The sequence below is a fragment of the Neodiprion virginianus genome, chromosome 7 (genome assembly GCF_021901495.1).
Source record: "Neodiprion virginianus isolate iyNeoVirg1 chromosome 7, iyNeoVirg1.1, whole genome shotgun sequence".
Classification (NCBI taxonomy): Eukaryota; Metazoa; Arthropoda; class Insecta; order Hymenoptera; family Diprionidae; genus Neodiprion; species Neodiprion virginianus.
The window spans coordinates 16,911,664-16,930,375 of NC_060883.1; the positions used below are offsets into that span (position 1 = coordinate 16,911,664).

Sequence of the window (18,712 nt, forward strand, 5' to 3'; positions counted from 1 at the left end):
TGTTTCACCCATTAGCCACTCTCAATTTTAAATTTCGGAACTTTCATATTTCCATGTTTTCAGATTCTATGCTTCGTTTATTCGGAATTCCGAGTATTCTGAAAATACTGTTTCGTACAAAAGAGAGTTCGGTTAAATTAACTTTCGGGAAAACGGTTACTTCAGCGGCTGATTTATCGAAAATCTCAATTTCGGTACGCTTATCATTCGTTGTTTTAAAAGTCGTATCTCGAAATTGTCAGGTCTTTCACCGTTCGACTTTTAGTCTTTCGAGAGATTTTATCCCCACCCAAAGAAATGTCAGAATGTGACTTATCGAATTCGTATGTGACCTCGTGCACTGAACTCTTTTGTCGAAATCTTTCACTTCGAAAATAGACATCAGACACTACTTTCCAATTTAATGTCTCTGAGATGTGATTGAAATGGTGGCGAAACGTCTGAGCAAAGTTTCCATCGAGTAAAGAGTACTATAGTGCATTATTTTGTGAAACTATTTGGCGACAGCATACATTCGTGTAATTTGCTTACCTCAGAAGAAAAGGACTGCGTACTTTATGTACTAAATTATGTCATCAAAAATTGATTACGATATCTAAGAGCACGTAAACACACAAAAATAAAGTGAACAGACACAATGAGTACATAATGAACGATACATTTGTGCATAGGAGCAGAAAAATGAAGCAATAATGGGAACTTGTTATAAATTACAGCTCCAACTGAAAGCGTTTTGTTTATAAAATACAAAGTTCTGACTAAAAATCGCGAAAACTTGGAATAGCGTGATTAATTTCAATAATGGAAGATTTTGAAGGATGTCAATCGAGGTAAAATAGAGGAAAGATTGGACCAAAATTGCGTGTGATCTTTTACTTTGGATTACACTTGTGTTCAAACCACAAGTTCAATTTCTAACGTTACAGATCTGCTCATTTCGTTTTAAAAAGCATGTAGAAGTAAAGAATTTTTCCGCAACAAAGGTTGAATGAAATATAGCTACGTTAGTTGACCAGTTCCATATCAAATCACCCAGCAAGGACGGAACATTATAATGATTTGAATAAATGTGAATTATCCTGGCGCGGATTTAAGATCAGGGTATCCCTATTCTTTCTTTCACCCCAGAAAATTCCGTTTTGACTGTACAGGTATCGCCAATTTTTTTTTTGCTAGCGTTATGTCCGTTACGGAATATTGAATGTGTTGCCTCTCGCTCAAAGCAGCCATACCTGAGAAGGCCTCATGGATAAGGTATTGAATGATGGTTCATTGTTGGTTAAAAGATATTTTATTTAGGAATATGAGAGACGCAATTGGATGTACAGTAGAGACGTGTTTTTTAAGAGAACAGGGTTCTGAGTGATTAAGGAGGCAGAGCGGAAGATGTGCAGAGGAGGTCTGAAAGAAGTAGAGGGGCGAGATAAAAAGTGTGAAGTTACAATTGGGAGATAGAAGTGATAGTCTGGGACTCTGCTGGATGTGACATTGATAAAAGCTCATTTGGTCTGAATATAACAGGTCGAAACAATGTGTATGTTTTTTTTTAACTGCTGTACTTTCCGAGTCGACGGACGGATATTGATGCATTTTCTTCGCCCGGCGTGCGTATTTTTCTTGCCTGCGATGAGGTTCAAAGCAGAGACATACGTTCAAAGTGTTGGCGAAATGAAATCAAATCCAGCCATGATCTTTGGCAGCTTCGTATTTTTCGTATCCCTTAGCGAATTTTCCTATAGTAGACTTTAGAATTGGGAACATTTCTGGGAAGTTTCATCCGGGACTGAGCTGTCTCAAAAGTGTTACGAATTTGTCAGTAACATCAAGTTTTTCCATCGACAAGTAACTTTGAATGACTAGTATATTTATGTCGGTAATTACCAAATTCGTATAATTGGCGGAGTGCTTATCCACAAGACATAATGCACTGATGCACGCGTCGCTTCGGCTTGCGGGGGAAACGAAGGGTGCGGCATTTTGCGTGAGAAAGCGTTTGCCAATAAGTAAAATAAGCAAGACTGACATAAGAAATATACACTGTGTACGGGGCAGTCTATGCCAACCTAACCCACTGCGACATTTTTGACATGGTTGCAACTTGGCTTATCTTATCTCATCTTCTTGCATTCTGTGCAAAAAGGTTCCTTCGTTATTTTTAATTTTTTTTCCCAAACCATTCATAATACATGAACTTTCAAAAATTTTCTCACGTCCTCCGGATCTCAAATTCTATTCCCACACTCTTACAGCTACCTCAGACTACGCATGGTCCTCCTATCATCACCTCGCTGCCACGCTTTTAATACTACATCAGCAGAATGCTTCCTCTACTGCTGAACTGCAAGTAGTCAGTCCCTTGAATCCAGTGGGTTGACACTCAATGCCTTAGTATAGGACCCTTATTCGAGACCACCAAGAACCAAGTAATAGATAATAAGATGAAGTAACCAAGGGTTAGTAGAACTTTTGAGTTTCCCTCACTTTTGCTGGTAACACCATTTTTGTGAAACTTGTGTCGACCCGCTGCTTGAATCCTTCATCTCAAGGCGCGTGCAGCTAACTTCACATTTACTGATAATCTTTCCAATATTCACTCCCACCAAGCTCCAGCAAGGCTTTTACCGCTGTTACACTCACTCATCGTTAGATTGCTACGACTTGAAAGTCGGTTCATTTAACAGACGCGTCAAATCTTTTGTGTACACTTTGTGCGCACCTCACTATATCTCCTCTTATTTTCAGAACTTGCACCCTTCTTGCCGATATAACTTGAGCTTATCAAATGTTGTGCGTAAATTCGTTATGTAATATGAAAACTTTGTTTTTCTGGTAATTTTATTCGATTGAGAAAGTTCGTAAAATTTATCTCCATTTCCATATTGTTCCGCAGAGTTAATCTTTCCATACAAGTAAGGATATCGTAAGCTTATCAGAGGCTGGAAAAGTATTTAGGACTAATTGGAATCACAGGCCGATTTCATAACAAGATTTTTAATCTAGATTTGCAATGTTAATTGGCCCTTGGTATCAAAATATAGGCAAAATAATCAAATTACAATACCACCTCGTTATATCGCGGTTTCCGGGGGGTATAAAGGAAGAGAACCGCGACAAAAATAGTTTCCCTACTTCGCCGTAGGTCCTCCCACTGCGCACAAGGTATTCCCGTTATTGCAAATACTTGTTGCGCACGAGTGGCTGGTAGGGGATGTGCTTCGAGGGGAAATACACCAACGGTGATATAACGAGGTGGCACTGTATACATATATATATACTCTCGTATCCGTTGAAAGGGTCGACAATTTCTGGTTGACATTGGGAGGTGCTGCTGCTGTTTGAATCACAGTATAACTTCACTTTCTTACTTCTTTCACGTAAGTATTGGGGTAGCCTTTGAAATCGGAGTAGTTCAATTTTGTTCGATTGTTGAACGAGTACATGCGTTTCATGCTTCTTAAAAAAAGCTTTCAGCTTTCAACCGATTGAGATTATCCGTATTCATGCATCGTTTCTCGCAAACAAAGATACTGCTGACTATTTGCATTTGAGGTTGAAAATTTTCAGGATTTTTACTACGAATTTCAACATCATGCCTAACCCTGTGACTTTCGATACGAGCCTCGAAGAAGTTGACGAAATATTGGATGACGCGTAAGATATCGAATTTTTTTTATGTTCACAAGCATCTTCACTTTTCAAATAATGCTCGCAGTTATAAAACACCACTTGACGTAACTTCATTCGCAGTAACTTAATCGACTCGAACGAAGTGAACTCAACATCCAACCGACGAAATGCGCCGTTGAAATCCTTATGTCCAGGCATTTTCAATTCCGGAGACATCTATCGTCACTACCCCGAGGAAAAAGTTTTCATGGTAAGTTTAATGGACGTTCCATTTATCGAGGCACTCGTAATATAATTTATCGCTTTTGCACGTCGGGATTTACGGTGTTTCCGAAAGTCTGGGGATCTGGTGACGGTATAGAATTCGTTGAGTACGACTAAATGAGGGCTGATGATTTTCTAATTTCGGAACAAATACTCTGTTACACCGTTCAACTTTCGTAGCCGTACGATTTGACATTTATCTCAGACATGCGAACATAAGAAATTGTTGTGAGTTCCTTGAACTAGACCAGTTTTTTAACTTCAGTCAATTGGTCGATCATTTTTGAGATCACTCACGGCTTTGTCGATTTGGTCTGAAAATAATGCAGAGCACAACGTTGTTCGTGATTCAAACACTTTTTCAATATGGGTATATTGTACAGGTCAAGCTGTGTTAATCTCGTCGCCTTTGCATTCTTCCCTGAAAAATATATGGCTTTTAGACAAAAATTTGTTTATTGTCTCAGCTGGGAGAAGAAGGATCTGGCCTAACATCGAGAAGAGAGATTCAAGATTTTCATCGAATAAAGCAAGAACATTTAAGTAAAAATGAGTTATTCGTAGACTCAACATTTTCGAAACCACGTTCGGTTCGGATAAGTAAACTGTCGAAAACGTATATTAAAGATATCGAATGGAAACGCCCGAAGGTAGGTAGTGCCCTCATTGGAAAGAAATAATTCTTCGATTGTGATATTATATTACCGTAAGCTTAAGTGTATCAAAAAATCTCTGAGGCAGTGGAATTTATAAGAACTCTCTGAAAACTATATTTTCGGATCTGCAGCCTTGATATGTTTTTTTCCAGGAATTATCGGATGATCCAAAGTTTTACATCGAAGGAGGTTCACGATTTGATATAAAACAGGCGCGTTTTGGCGACTGCTGGCTTTTGGCAAGCATTTCCAGTTTGGCGATGCATCTTGACGTATTGAACCAAGTTGTACCGAAAGAGCAAAGCTTCGAAGACAAAGAATACGCTGGAATATTCCACTTCAGGTATGTTCTTTTACAGTAAGCGGCGCGATTCAATTTTAATACCTCATTTGAAACTATATTAATTCCTTTGGTTGAAAAAGTGTCAATTGACCGTGGTAATTGCCTTTCGAGGTACGGAAAGCATAGATTTTGAACGGATATGAGCTGTGAACTCTCAGATGTTGATGTCATACATTGCAGTTATCGATTAACTATATAACGCGCAATTTAACTAATATATTCGACTTTCGATAACTTATCAATCGCCAAACCTTCTGCTTACAATAGCCCAAACATGCAAAAGCATATAAATAAAATAAACTATGCTTTTCCTCAAGATTTTTCACATTCCATATTCTCATACGTCCCGTTGATTTTGGATACGCGATATTTTTAAACCAATATCTTTGATGCCAAATCAAATCTTTCGGCACCTCGAATATTCAATACGAATTTATTCTTGAAGTATACACGTTCTTAGAGTGTTGAATTAATTCCTTGACGTCTTGCGGGTTAATTTCACGGGATCCTCTCCGATTAATCCGAGTATCGACTTGGGAATTAATCGACATTCGGCGTCAATTTTATCATTATGCTGTAGATTTTGGCAGTACGGAAGGTGGATCGACGTCGTGATAGACGATTTTCTACCTACGAAAGATGGAGAATTGGTGTCTGCACATTCGTCTACGGCAAACGAGTTCTGGAGTCCTCTACTCGTCAAGGCTTACGCCAAACTTTACGGTTCCTGGAATGTTATTGCAGGGGGTCGTGCTTCCGAAGCTATGCAAGATTTCACTGGAGGCATAATCCGCATGTATAAGGCAGACGAATCATTGGACTTGTTCAACATTTTACTAAAAGATCAGCGACAGAACGCGTTCATGAGCTGCGCCATGGTGAGTGATTAGTTGATTACCGAGTTCAACGAATCTCTTAACGTTGAAATATTCTAATCGTGACATTGATTATCATCGAACATTTACACCTTTCAATTGGTGATGAAGATCCGTTTGCCTTAGACTATAATATTACATCATTCATATCCCATTACATTCGACGTGAACTTTTGCAGCAAGAGACATGTGAAAGCTTTGGAATATTTTGTCGCCACGCGTACAGTATCACAAAAGTCTGTGAATTCGATAATTTCCGGCTGTTGAGACTGAGAAACCCGTGGGGTAACGAACAAGAATGGACTGGCGCGTGGAGCGACAAGTGAGGATATTTTGTATAAGAATTCCAATAAAATAGACAATTAAGTATGCAGCAATTGCAAATTCTTCAGGGCATTGAGATTGTGGAGCAATCCGTTATGTGTCGAATAAACTGTAGCAAACGGCATTTATTTCGCAACAGTTCACCAGAATGGAAGTGCATTCCTGAGTCCAACAAAAAAACGCTGGGTTTGAAGATCGACGATGACGGTGAGTTCTGGATGTCGTTCGAAGATTTCCAAGGTTTTTTTAGGGACATTGAAGTCTGCTATCTGAACCCTGTTTCTTCGACGGATACGAATAGCAAGAAGAAATGGCAAACATATGCGTTTGAAGGCAAATGGGTGCGTGGAGTGACTGCTGGCGGAGACGGAACATCCTTGGGTTCGTATTCGTCTCTTGATTGTTAATGATTTTGCCATTTTTTGTAGGATTTGTTCATAACAGTTTTGTTATCTGCGTAGGAACGTTTCACCAGAATCCTCAGTATTTTATAACTGTCGATTCTCCAGGCGAAACCAGTGACCAGTGTACGGTGATAGTGGCCTTGATGCAAAAACATCGAAGGGCTAAGAATGAAGAAAGTCCTTCTCTCAACTTTGCCATTTACCCGGTACGTCTTGAAGTATAAAAAATCATGCAAACGCTTGAACGAAAATCTTTCCCAGAATTGTAGCTCTTTCTTGATATTTCTCTACAGTTGGATGGAAATGGTGATGTACCGAAACCATTGACAACAGATTATTTCGCTTCCAATTCGCGCGTTGGTGAAGACTCGTCCTGGACAACTCAACTTCCACGAGAATTCACTAGTCGCATCGAATTGTCACCTGGATCATACTGCATCGTTCCTTATACCACCAAGCCTCATGACGAAGGAGAATTCTTGCTCAGGGTATTCTGTGATGTACCAGCTAGTATGGCGTAAGTCATTAATACAGTGTATTCTCCTAGAATATGGGTAGCGAGGATACAGCCTTGAGAGTTAAATGAATGTTCGAATTATTATGGTCTCTTTTGATACTGGAAAAATTATTCATGCCTATTCAATCCAATGTACCACGTAACAGAAATCATTGACAGCCGATCTCGATTCAATATCGATGAGTTTTACAGTTGATCATTTTACTCAATTGTTTGAGACTGTCCCACTTTTTTGGTGAAGGAATATGCTAGGCTGCGCACTGTGTCACTATCCGTTCATTCTCTTCGTGAATCGAGTTATAAGGCCACGATTTTAACATTTTCTGAACGGTGAGCTGATTAATTTTATGTTTCGGAAATCTGGTTTAAATCAGCCTCACCGATGTTCTATAATTTTGAATCACCTGCAGCAAGTGATTTCTTAACTGTAGATAATCAAATGTAATCCACAAATCAGATCTTTTTAGACAGATCGGCGTATTCAAATCAAACGAGTGAGCGATGAATGTGTCTTCATTATATGTTCGTCTCGCATTCCACCACGAAGTGACGATTACAAATTCTATGTTCTCAACTTTTGAAGTGTCATGCACATCCGCGACTGCTCGACTAACTGCATGTATCTTTGTTGATCAGAATGTTATTCAAAATTTGTGTCTCATTTTCTGCCGAACCTGAGCCAATGTATGCCCAACGTAACTTTTCTCGCTAGCCCATCTAACGGTGGATCAACTAACCGAAAAAGTTACACTATTGTAACAAGAAGGTCGAGAAACGTACACCACATACGTATATCAACTAAACTTGTCACACACGAATATTACAAAGTTCGTTTGAAGATGTTGCTTCTCTGTAAAAATATCCACAATGTGAATTTTAAAGCTTAATAACTTGAATACGCACTGTTTTGACATTTTCTAAACGCCTGCGGTAATTATCTTGCAAGAATTTTATTTAGCGTCATTTTTTGTCGTATATACACAGTTGCGATTTATTGGCTTTATTCTTACTTGCGAATGTTGAAAAGCAGAGTTTCACTGCTCCACATAAATTCTCTTATTCTTATGCTCTTTCGCCCGAATGTACAACATGTAGAAATTATACGCGTATAAAAAAGATACAAAAACATGATTAACCTATGGATCATTGCACGTATCAAGTACGTATACATATACGTATAATTGACAAATATTCAGATATTGCAGTACAGATCGTAACTTTCTGGCAACCCTTTGATCAAATGCGCAAACTTTTATAACGTTCGTACAGTAAGATTTTCTATTATTTCCCATAGATTCAGGTTAGAATTCTCATCTACAGGCAGGCCAGACTCATCTCTTTTTTCCCTTGAAAAATTCACACTCTATTGGAACATGAGGCAAGCCAATTTTTTAAGCCTAAGCATCGCAATATTTCTTTCCTCCTCTCTTTTAGGAGCATGCAATTCCGTTATTACAACTTCTTGTTTACCGCATCTTTACTCGAAGTCACCATGCTTTTCTTTCCAAGTCTGCACTATACCCTTGAGTGCCTCATGCGCTAATGATTAGCCGTCGGTTGTTAGCTTGAAGTTTTCTACGGTCGTGTTTGTTTTGGTACTAGATCTCTGATTTTTTCAATGATTTTCTTCGTTTTCTCGTCCGTGTTGTCTTCTCTAGCCACAGAATTTGCTCTTTCGGCGGCGCTTTCGTGTTTACCTGCGCAGCGCTACGGAGACAACCTCTCTGGACCGTGGCTCAGATGGAACTTTTTTGGTCGCAGTTTTCATGTTGATCACTTCAACATGTGTTCAGATTAATTGTTTCGTTAAATCGTTGAATCATTGTTGATTCCTTTCACGATCAGATACTCAGAAAGAAGGTCGGAAATCGATAAATTTTGTTTGCAATCACGGAATTGCCAGAATTTTTTCAAAATAATAAATTTGAAAATTAGCTATAGGATCGTTCATCGAATCTGTATGAATGAAAACCCATGAAGAAATTTAAACGGATTCTATAGTGAAAACTACGATCTGAAAATATACAAAATGTATGCCAAATATCCGGGGTTCAGCATTGGTTGCTTTGGTCTACAAAACCCCATACATATCTTCTTAAAAATATGACAGTGGTGTGAGTATAAATTTCGACTCTTTCAAATAAAACAAATATGTTTATTTTTTCAGAGAGCACGATGAAGAAATCGGCTATGGTGATGAAGGGACAATGGTAGGTACAAGATTCGTCACGTATCCTTCAGAATAGCCGTGAGCTAGAGATTGTTTCGAACAGTGAGGAATTTGAAAGTGGTTCTTGTTATTCGCGTTGATTTCATTTCGATTATCACGTTTTGTGATCTCTCATCGGGCTGCAATTGAATTGTTTGACTGTGTAACTTTCACAGGACTTGACGTAATTCACGTGCGTACTTCACATATTCCTGAATCAAAATTCAGTTGGTAAATGACGGCGGTGAATAATTTTCCAGGTACGTGACCATGGATTGTCCGACGAGGGTGAGAAATCATTGTCTGCTGTCTTTAAAAAAGTCTCACAAGGTAAATTGGAAATAAACTGGAAACAGCTGCAGAAAATGTTGCGGAAGGATCCGAGGGAAGGTTGGAATTATAGTTTAGGTATGGAATTAGAATTTACCCAGTTCAAGTTTCCGAACTATATGAGTGAAGCTTGTTACTAGATAAGTAAAATTTACAGATTTCAACGAGAATACGTGTCGCAATATGGTGATTTTGATGGTTGAACTTTATACGGGAAAATTTGGATTTGAAGAGTATAAAGCGTTACGGATGAACATCAAAAAGTGGAAGGTAAGAATTTGTGTCTTCCGGATCATCGCAGTACCTCACGTAGTACTTTGCAGTTTTTTCGTAACGGGGCTGTAACTATTGCGATTGTTTGCAGGATGTGTTCAACGCGTACGACGCAGATGGCTTAGGCTACCTTAGAACTTCTGAGTTAAAAGGGGCTTTGAATAGCGCCGGATACAAAGTGAATAAACGAGTCTTGATCGAACTTGTACATCGTAACCAAGAAAACCCTGGAAAGATTACCTTTTGCGAATTTGTAATATGCGCATTAGAACTCAAGACAATGATCGGTGAGTGAGAGGATGAAAAATTCTGAGGAGTGCAGGAGCTCGGCGGTTTATTGAATGATTCTGATTGCAATTGTTGGCCGAAATGTATCTGACCCTGAAGGTTTTGGAGCACCTAAGATTACCTTTCAACGGCAATCACCAGCACGCAATCTATCAATGGGTTGGATGTGTTGAAGTCATCCTGTCTTCCTGATTTCACATTATTTTTATCTTTGCTTCCAGAAAAATTTCAGAAGGTCTCTTAAGTCACGGTGAAATCTGGGTGCAACGGATGGTCAACCTTTGCGAGAGACGAAACGACTCGGTCTTCCGGACAAACATCTTTCAACATCTTCTTACCGAAGTAAAGACCAAGTTAAATTCCAACTATCACAAATTTAGTTGCACCGTTGATAATGTTTCACCTGGCACAACCCTTGCTCGATGTGTAATGTATAAGGTTTTGTGTTCTCAGTTTAAGATTTTTTCGAACAGGTAAACTAATCACCGTTTAAACTATATACGAATTGAATATATACGACATTTAAATGAAATTACATGTATGAACCCTACTAAAATCCTAATGTCTAGTACAAATACGTACTTTCCAACACGCCAATGAGATGTTAAACAATTTCAAGCCCTGAAGCAAAATTGTTTTTGTCTGGATCTTTAATTCGTCGCTAAGATAAGAAATTGTCAGAATAGAAATAATTGTACTCGAGATGTCGTGACTTTTCGAATTCGAATGTAAACTCGTGCACTGAACTTTTTTGAAAAACTTCGACGTCTCGGCTAAATTTTTGTGGACTCTCTGGAAGTCTTAATATCTACAGAATACGATCGTAGCTTTCTCAGACGAGTGAAAGAGCGTGAGTTCAATATATGAATTTGACAGTAGTACGGAAGCGTATCGAAATTTAGGTGGGATATAAAGGTTGAAGTTGATTTCCAACTACATGGAGAAAATTACTATCAGCATTATCCGATGGTATTTTTTGCATTTTAAAGTAGGTTCACGGCGTAGTTCTTTGCCTCATCGTGTCATTCGATGTGGCAGAAATTCATCGGGTAAGCTCGTAAGGAAATTGGCAAGTTGACTCACGATATAAACTTTGCGTTTGAAATACAAAACCGCATGCGCAGAAGGACATATATTTTCCTTACTTTAGAAACGTCATATACTATTTTCTGGTGTTACATTTTATGCACAATTCAATACCTCCTTCGTTTTAGAAACTTGCTCCCTGCGTACGGCAATATTTGAGCTCATCAAATTTGATGTGTGAATTCGTTTGTTGGTAAGAGAATTTTGTTTCTCTGGAAATTTTTTAAAAAAAAAGTTTCGATTGCAGTGTTTCGTAACGTTTATCTCCATTTCCATAATGTTCCACAGAGTTAATGTTTCCGTACAAGTAAAGATATCGTAAGCTTATGAGGGCTTGGACAAAATTTTTGAACTAATTAAAACCACCTGCGGATTTCTTGACAAGTTTTATTATTTGAATTAAAGTTGCTGATTTGCCTTGGTATAAAAATAATTGTAAAGTAATTAAATTGTTCTTTTCGTATTCCCACATTCGGATAAGCCAATTAACCAGTGATTGCAATGTTTGCTTTGTGTAGGGTTGGATCCGTTAGAACGTTTGCCAATTTCTGTTTCACATTGCGAGGTGTTGCTGCTGTTCGCATCACAGTATAACTTTGCGATCTTAGTTTTTCAATGTAAGTATTGGGGTGGTCCTTGAAATAGGTGTAGTTGAATTTTGTTCGAGTGTGTAACCAGTATATGAACTTTATATTTACTCGAACCAGCCTTCAGTTTTCAACCGATTCAAATTATCTGTATTCATGGATCGTTTCTTGACTACGAATTTCAACATCATGCCTTACCCTGTGCCTTCCGATACGAGGTTCGAAAAAATTGAGAAAAAATAGCACGACGTGTAATATATCGACTTTTTTTTACGTCCTTAAACAATTTCACTTTCTGAAAAATGCTCGAAATGATGAAACATCACTTGACGTAACTTCTTTCGCAGTAACTTGCACGTCTCGAACGAAGTAAACACAACATCCAGCCCATGCAATGGGCCGTTGAACTTTCTCCGAGGAAGCATTTCTGGTTCCAGAGACATCTATCGTCACTACCATGAGGAAAAAATTTTCAAACTAACTTCAGTGGACGTTCCATTAATCACGACACTCGGAACATAAATATCGCTTTTACACGTCTCTCGCTAAAAATTCTGGCCGTCAACTCGACCGTCGGGAATTTACTGTGGTTCCGAAAGTCTGGCAATCTTGTACCGATATAGAATTCATTGAGTTCGAGTAAGCGAGAGCTCATAATTTCTTAACATCGATACCGGTCAACTTTCGTAGCAATACGATTTCAAATTTTCTCAGGCATGCGATGATAAGAAACTTATGTGAGTTTCTTGAACTAGACCAATCTTTTAACTTAATTTTACTAGAGTGATCTCAAAATCAACAACCTGCAACACACATCTCGTTGCGCTCCGCGTGTCCTACGTCACGTGGTGGGCGCAACATATCTAACAAGTGATTTGACACCGATTTCGTAGATTGCGCAACTCGACGCGCACCTGCTGGAGCATCGCGACGCAGAACTTGACGCTAGATCGCAATTTCGTCCTTCGCGCAGCTTTACGATGGTTCGACGATGAGCTGGGTGATGATACCTCGTCGTTAGTCGGTCCCCTCTACAGCCTCGAAATCGTTATGAACAAAGTTCTGGCGCTCTTTTACAAATAATCGGCTGATCGATACCGCAAAATCTCTATTTTTGGTTCTGCCTAGGATTCAAGGAGCCGCCTGTAACGGGCGTCAAAAATGCCACGTTACAGTATATAACAAGCAATTCACCTTGTATGTTGGACTTTCAAAAAATTGTCAATCGCCAAAGTGTCTGCTTATAACACCCAAACATGCAAGAGCATACTGATGAATCAGAGTATGCTTTTCCTCAAGATTTTTCATCCTTCATGATCTCCTACGACCCGTTGATTTCAGCCATGTGATATTTTGAAATTAATTTTATTTCGAACGAGAATTTTCGAACTTTATTGAGATGTATCGATACCTTCATTATTGACCTACTTAAAATCTATTCCATACAGTTTACGCTAATTACTCTCCGTGACGTATGAAAATGTATCTGGATGGTTCATGAATGTTGATGGGCGCTACAATTACACTCGTACCGCATACTGCCATTTTGTAATTTTTTAGAAACGTTGCCACGAACGAATGTTGTTAATTCATCGTATTAATGTAACTCGTCACGTTACAAAAACCATTAATCCTGCGGCTCTGCTTCTGCGTTTATCAAAAGATCTTGGGAGATATCATTGGATACGCTAATATTGCCGCGTATCTACTCGGCCGTTTCATTAATCATTACTGACTGATTTCCAAAGTGTTTAGTTGGTTATCAAGGTAATCAAGGTAATGAAAAATTGCTTTACCCATGAGGTTCACATTTCGTACCTACTTTAGTGTACATCTGGCATCTGGCTGAATATACAGCAAATAAATATCTTCGCTTTTATCAGAGCGCTATGTTTTTCTCAGCGCCAAAAACTCTCATTGACGTGATGGGACTGCTCGATTATCTAAACTGGTTTATAGGCCTCGCAGCTCTCCAGCAGCCAAATTTAACCAGATTTATGAGGTTATTTACGAGTTCTTACACCATTACTTTTACAATCGGAATCTGGATCATGACTTACTTCGCGTGGGATTCGATCACAGAAGCTTCACATTTCCACGGTGCTTCAGCCACCGTTCTTGTCATGTATAAAACGATCACGTACATTAACTCTTGTGTCACCATCGTTTCCCCATTTTCGGTTTGGCTACGAAGAAAGGTAATCATTACAAGCATGACACTACACATTTTATCTCATATGCAATCATGGATTCATAACCCGTTATCCCTTGGTTTTCGTCGACTCTCAAGATTGACAAGGTCATATCTTTGGGGTCAAGCGATGGTTACGGCTTGGAATTAACCACTTGCGAAAGTTTTACACGCACCTATCATAACTAACAGTTTTGATAATTATGTGCCGCAGGCGTTGGCTGACTGTTTACAACAAATGACGACCTTGGAACACGTATTTCACCATTCCGTTGGAGTCAAAAGGAATTTCAAATCCATGTATATTCGTCTAGCCAGTGTAGTTTTCCTCATTGTTTCAGTAACCGGATGTGTAACAATATACGACTTCACACAGGTGCCGAAAGAGAGCGTATCTCTCATGAACATTTTCAGTGTCACAATTTTGATACATTATCCGTTGATTGTCACACTTCTGCTGGACTTGAACTTCTGCGTCAGGGCAGGGTAAGTGCGGTAAATTTGCAGGGTTTGAAAGAAGTTTTATAAGATTTTGATAGTGACCTAAAGGGTCAGAATAGTTGGTAACTACAGTATGCAGTTTTTATCATATCATAACTCGGAATCGGAGATACCAGATTTTGGTCTGTTTTTCCAAGAAGTCTTTTTCACTCCATTTATTGTAATCGATGCATCGGTCTCATTGTTGAAAGACTCCGTAGTAAGATGTTTTTGACGACTTGAGAAGTCTCTCAAGTGAGTTCTTTAACTGTAAAAACATGTTTCCACGTTATTGATCAACAACATATCCTGTGCAGATACCTTCGAAGGAAATTCCGAGATTTGAATCGAATTTTGCCAAGATTGGCAGAAAACCTTTTCACGTCTTGTTCCAACAAGAAACGTAAAATTAAAGGAGCAAAGATGGTGCATAAAATTGATAGAGCGGAAACCGCACACTCTACTAGGGACGTTTCAGACTTGTTGAGTGAAATTCGGTGAGTAAAAGTAGTGACAGTTCACGACATATATTTTATTCATATTTACTTTGATAACTTCGTATGCAAGGTTTTATATTCAGAGGATCGTCGCATGCGCAATTACCTAAGCTCACAAGTAGGCATCATTATTATCATTGCAAATTTTTCAAATTTTCTCTTCGTTACTCCCAGCGAAACGAGCAGTTTCTGAATAGCCAATAATGTGCACATTTCTTGATTACATATAAAAAATAATAAAGGGGCAAAACAAATTATCGTGGTTTATCGTAAAGTCATCGAATCCAGGAAAGCTTACTCGGAACTCTGCAAGCTGACTCGAACGGTAAACTATGCCTTTGGAATACAAAATCTATTGTCCATGGGAATATCCTTCGTCGTAGTTACTGGAATGCTATACACTATTTGCCGTGCTCTGTCATTGGGAGGTCTTACCTATGCCACCGTCCGGAACATAATTTCGGCGACCCTTTGGAGTGGAATATACATCCTCAAGATTTTGGTGATCAGTCATATTTGCTGGCGGACTGGCAATGAGGTATACCGAGGTGTTCAAATTATGTGGAATTATATCCGTTGAAAGAGGCTGACAATGAGTAATTGGATTTAAAAGACAACTGTGAGGTAAATTGATTTGTTGACAGTGTTCGTGAAAACCTTCAATTGTAATCGACTACGATTTTCTAAAACCAGAAAAAAATCTTAAATTATCTCGAAATCGCTAATTCTACTATATTATAGTGGAGTGTATGAATTCAAATAACCTGGTAAAAAAATTAATGACAAAACGTGTTTCTGACAAATTTGCCAATAGTCTCGGTCTCTGGCAACTTATAAAAATGTCGTGATATTCAAAAAGCATGACATTGTTTTTTCAGGCACGACGAACCGGGAAGTTGATCTACGACCTTCTGGAATCCAGAGTCGATAAGAATCTTCAAAATGAGGTACAGACAACCAACGAATGTAAATGCTATTTAGAAATGTTGTCGTTTGATTTGTCTTCACTTTCTGGATATTTGTGTTTCGGAACGAATAAAAATGTAAAGATAAAATTCACGTGGAACCCTTAGGTCCGACCGAAAATTCTTGACAGTGATAAAGATTTTGGAATCAGATGATTGCGGAAGAAAAACTGTGAATTATGATTTTCAAACACGGGAAATTCTTAAATCGGCTAAAGTTGTTAGGCTAGCTTTTTGTTTTCAAGCGGTATCCTTGACTCTGGATATTTATATGCACAGATATATTGGGAAGTCCAAATGAACGGAAACAAGGTTTGAGCCTGACTTCCATCGAATTGATCACCGATTTATTTCCTACTTCCACTCAACCAAATGTATGTTTTTAAATTTTTTCAGAATTTTTCAAACTGCCGTTCAGGAGTAGGTATTTTGAATCTCATTTTTCAGAACTAAGAAACGGTGCATTGTAAAAGAATGGTTTTTTTCTGAATAAGTCGAACATAATTATTTTCACAATATTCTGAAAATCCTAAGTCTTCGTTTTCAACGAAAAAATTAGGAAAATTAATTTTCTCAAAAACCGCATTCTCGAAAAATTTTAAACAGTTCGCGAATTTTCTTTGACTAAAACGATTTTTTTTTACATTTGATGTAAAATGGGCTCGGCTGTCGTGTGGGAGGTACGCTTCTTTTTGCACATCAATGTGCGTGTTATTCGATTGTAATATTTGACCGCAACTTTTCTTCAATCCATTTTTCATCCTAACCCAACCTAACCTAAGCTGAGCTAACCTAAGCTAAACTAACCTAAACGGCAGGTGTGAAGAATCTGGAAAAAATATAAAATGTATATTCGATGGAGTAGAACTGGGAAACAAATCAGCGACCAATTCGCTGGGGGCCGGGGTCAAGCTTTGTTAATGTTTGTTTGGACTACCTGTCTACCTCATCCACAACTACTGTTATCTGTATCCACAGATTGAAGCATTCTCAGTACAGATCATTCAGCATCCCATAGAGTTCAATGCTCATGGATTCTTCACTCTAGACTTCACCCTTGTTCAAAGTGTGAGTATCATTACTGTGTATAATTTACCAATCAGAAACGGTGAAATTCAGCAAACTGAGTGTCCAACCACGCATGCGCACAATAATTGAAGTATATTGGTCGGTGGGATTGTGACGCGGCCACATTTTCGTCTCACAGACAGGGGTGCCAATTTGTTCGAAACGGGGTATGAGACACGAAACTCTCCTGTGTCAAGTGATGAATTGAAATGATGTTGTTATAACGATCCTTATCGCAAAAAAATTTCTAAACAACGCCTGAAAATTAGCCTACTAATGTGGTTTCCCCCCCCAAGTCAAAGGATCAATGAAATTAAAATGAGGCAGAATGAAACTGGTCCGACTAGCACTTCATGGGAATGTAGTCACGTTCAAAACTTCAATGATGCATGTAACTGACTTCACTCCAATAGGTACACGTAAGAAAAACCAGCAGACATAGCAGAATGAACGTCTTGGGCATTCTTATATTGAATTCATGTTCAGTGGAGTGTATATTTCATCCTTACCCAGCACACCTCACGGTTGCCACTGAATTTGAATGTATTTTATTAAATGGCTAATCATTTTATTTACAGATGATTGCATCCGTAACAACGTATCTGGTGATCCTTCTGCAATTGAGTCCTTCCAATGGTCAAACCTAAATCCAAGGAACGTATCTACCATAGTATATACTTGTAGATGACCTACCAGCCTACCTGCAACATCTAGCTCGGTAGACACACAGCTGGCTAAATTTGCATGTATTAAATTTTTCAAAATAAAGGAAGATTAAGATTGTTGAATCCAAAATTTTTTTTACATTCGGTCGTTATTTTCGTGTAAACGATAATAATGGATTCTTACATAAACACAGAATACGAAACATGACAACAATAGTATTTATTTTTCCATTAAATACCACAGATTAGCAATGATAATAAGAGTAATTGAATATAATTACAATTCTTTCCATAAGATATACCCATTGATCGTTCCGCAATTGATCCAAGTTCATAGTTATTCCAAGTTATTTACCGAGGACACTGTCAAATATATCATATTATAATTTTTTGCTGATAAGTTCATGTTTCAAGTAATTCTCTGATTGATAGATTGTTGAGAAATTCAGTATTTCACTTGTGAATCAGTACTCTGATTCTACTTTTACACCATGTAAAAATTTCTTCCCATTACTACAACATGTTTTTAGTTATCAGAAGGGAACTAATGCAATAAAAAATAACTTGTCCGATGGACCCAATATGGTCGAAGTATAGGGCCATTTTTGCGGTGCATTCATTCAAATCTTGAGTACCCCTAACTGATCCACCAACGAACAATTATGAATGCAACAGGACGAAAAAATCATAGAAGCAATAAAAAATAGGCATATTTGCGCATTAAGTCGTAGAAGCTACGAGCAAAGAATTATGCAGAGATATTTAACAACGATACAGAAACTGAAATCTGTCCTCACTGGACTACGAAACAATGAATGAAGTCATATTTTTGTCAAAGTAATTCCGTTTTATGAATTTACCCACTACACCTTATGATTTCTTTTGCAAAAGTTTCATACGCCATATTGGTTATAATCAGCGTACCTGGTCCACTTTTTTGGAAATCTGCTGATACGTTACTCCTAGTTTACAGGTTGACTGTAATTCAAATGACGTACGTACATTTCGTCATTTTTTCAGGTTCAATTTATTTTGAAAGACTTGCTGATGGTTAAAATATGAA

The 18,712-nt window shown here is 38.3% G+C and overlaps 2 protein-coding genes across 2 annotated transcripts; both read left to right on the plus strand.

Annotated features, from left to right (window-relative positions):
* The first annotated feature begins 3,358 nt into the window (after positions 1–3,358).
* LOC124308892 (calpain-A-like) lies at positions 3,359–10,915 on the plus strand. Its single transcript, XM_046772052.1, has 15 exons — positions 3,359–3,374; positions 3,565–3,651; positions 3,748–3,877; positions 4,359–4,541; positions 4,700–4,890; positions 5,471–5,768; positions 5,945–6,087; positions 6,229–6,470; positions 6,551–6,699; positions 6,787–7,010; positions 9,178–9,220; positions 9,480–9,609; positions 9,707–9,819; positions 9,914–10,109; positions 10,332–10,915. The coding sequence occupies exons 2-15, from the start codon at positions 3,590–3,592 to the stop codon at positions 10,352–10,354; spliced, it is 2,127 nt and encodes a 708-aa protein (XP_046628008.1). The 5' UTR covers positions 3,359–3,374; positions 3,565–3,589; the 3' UTR covers positions 10,355–10,915.
* Positions 10,916–13,834: 2,919 nt separating this feature from the next.
* On the plus strand, positions 13,835–17,631 carry LOC124309463 (gustatory and pheromone receptor 32a-like). Its single transcript, XM_046773128.1, has 7 exons — positions 13,835–13,981; positions 14,189–14,460; positions 14,772–14,951; positions 15,240–15,489; positions 15,830–15,898; positions 16,895–16,984; positions 17,563–17,631. Exons 1-7 carry the CDS (start codon positions 13,835–13,837, stop codon positions 17,629–17,631), a joined length of 1,077 nt encoding a protein of 358 aa, XP_046629084.1.
* Positions 17,632–18,712: the final 1,081 nt, after the last annotated feature.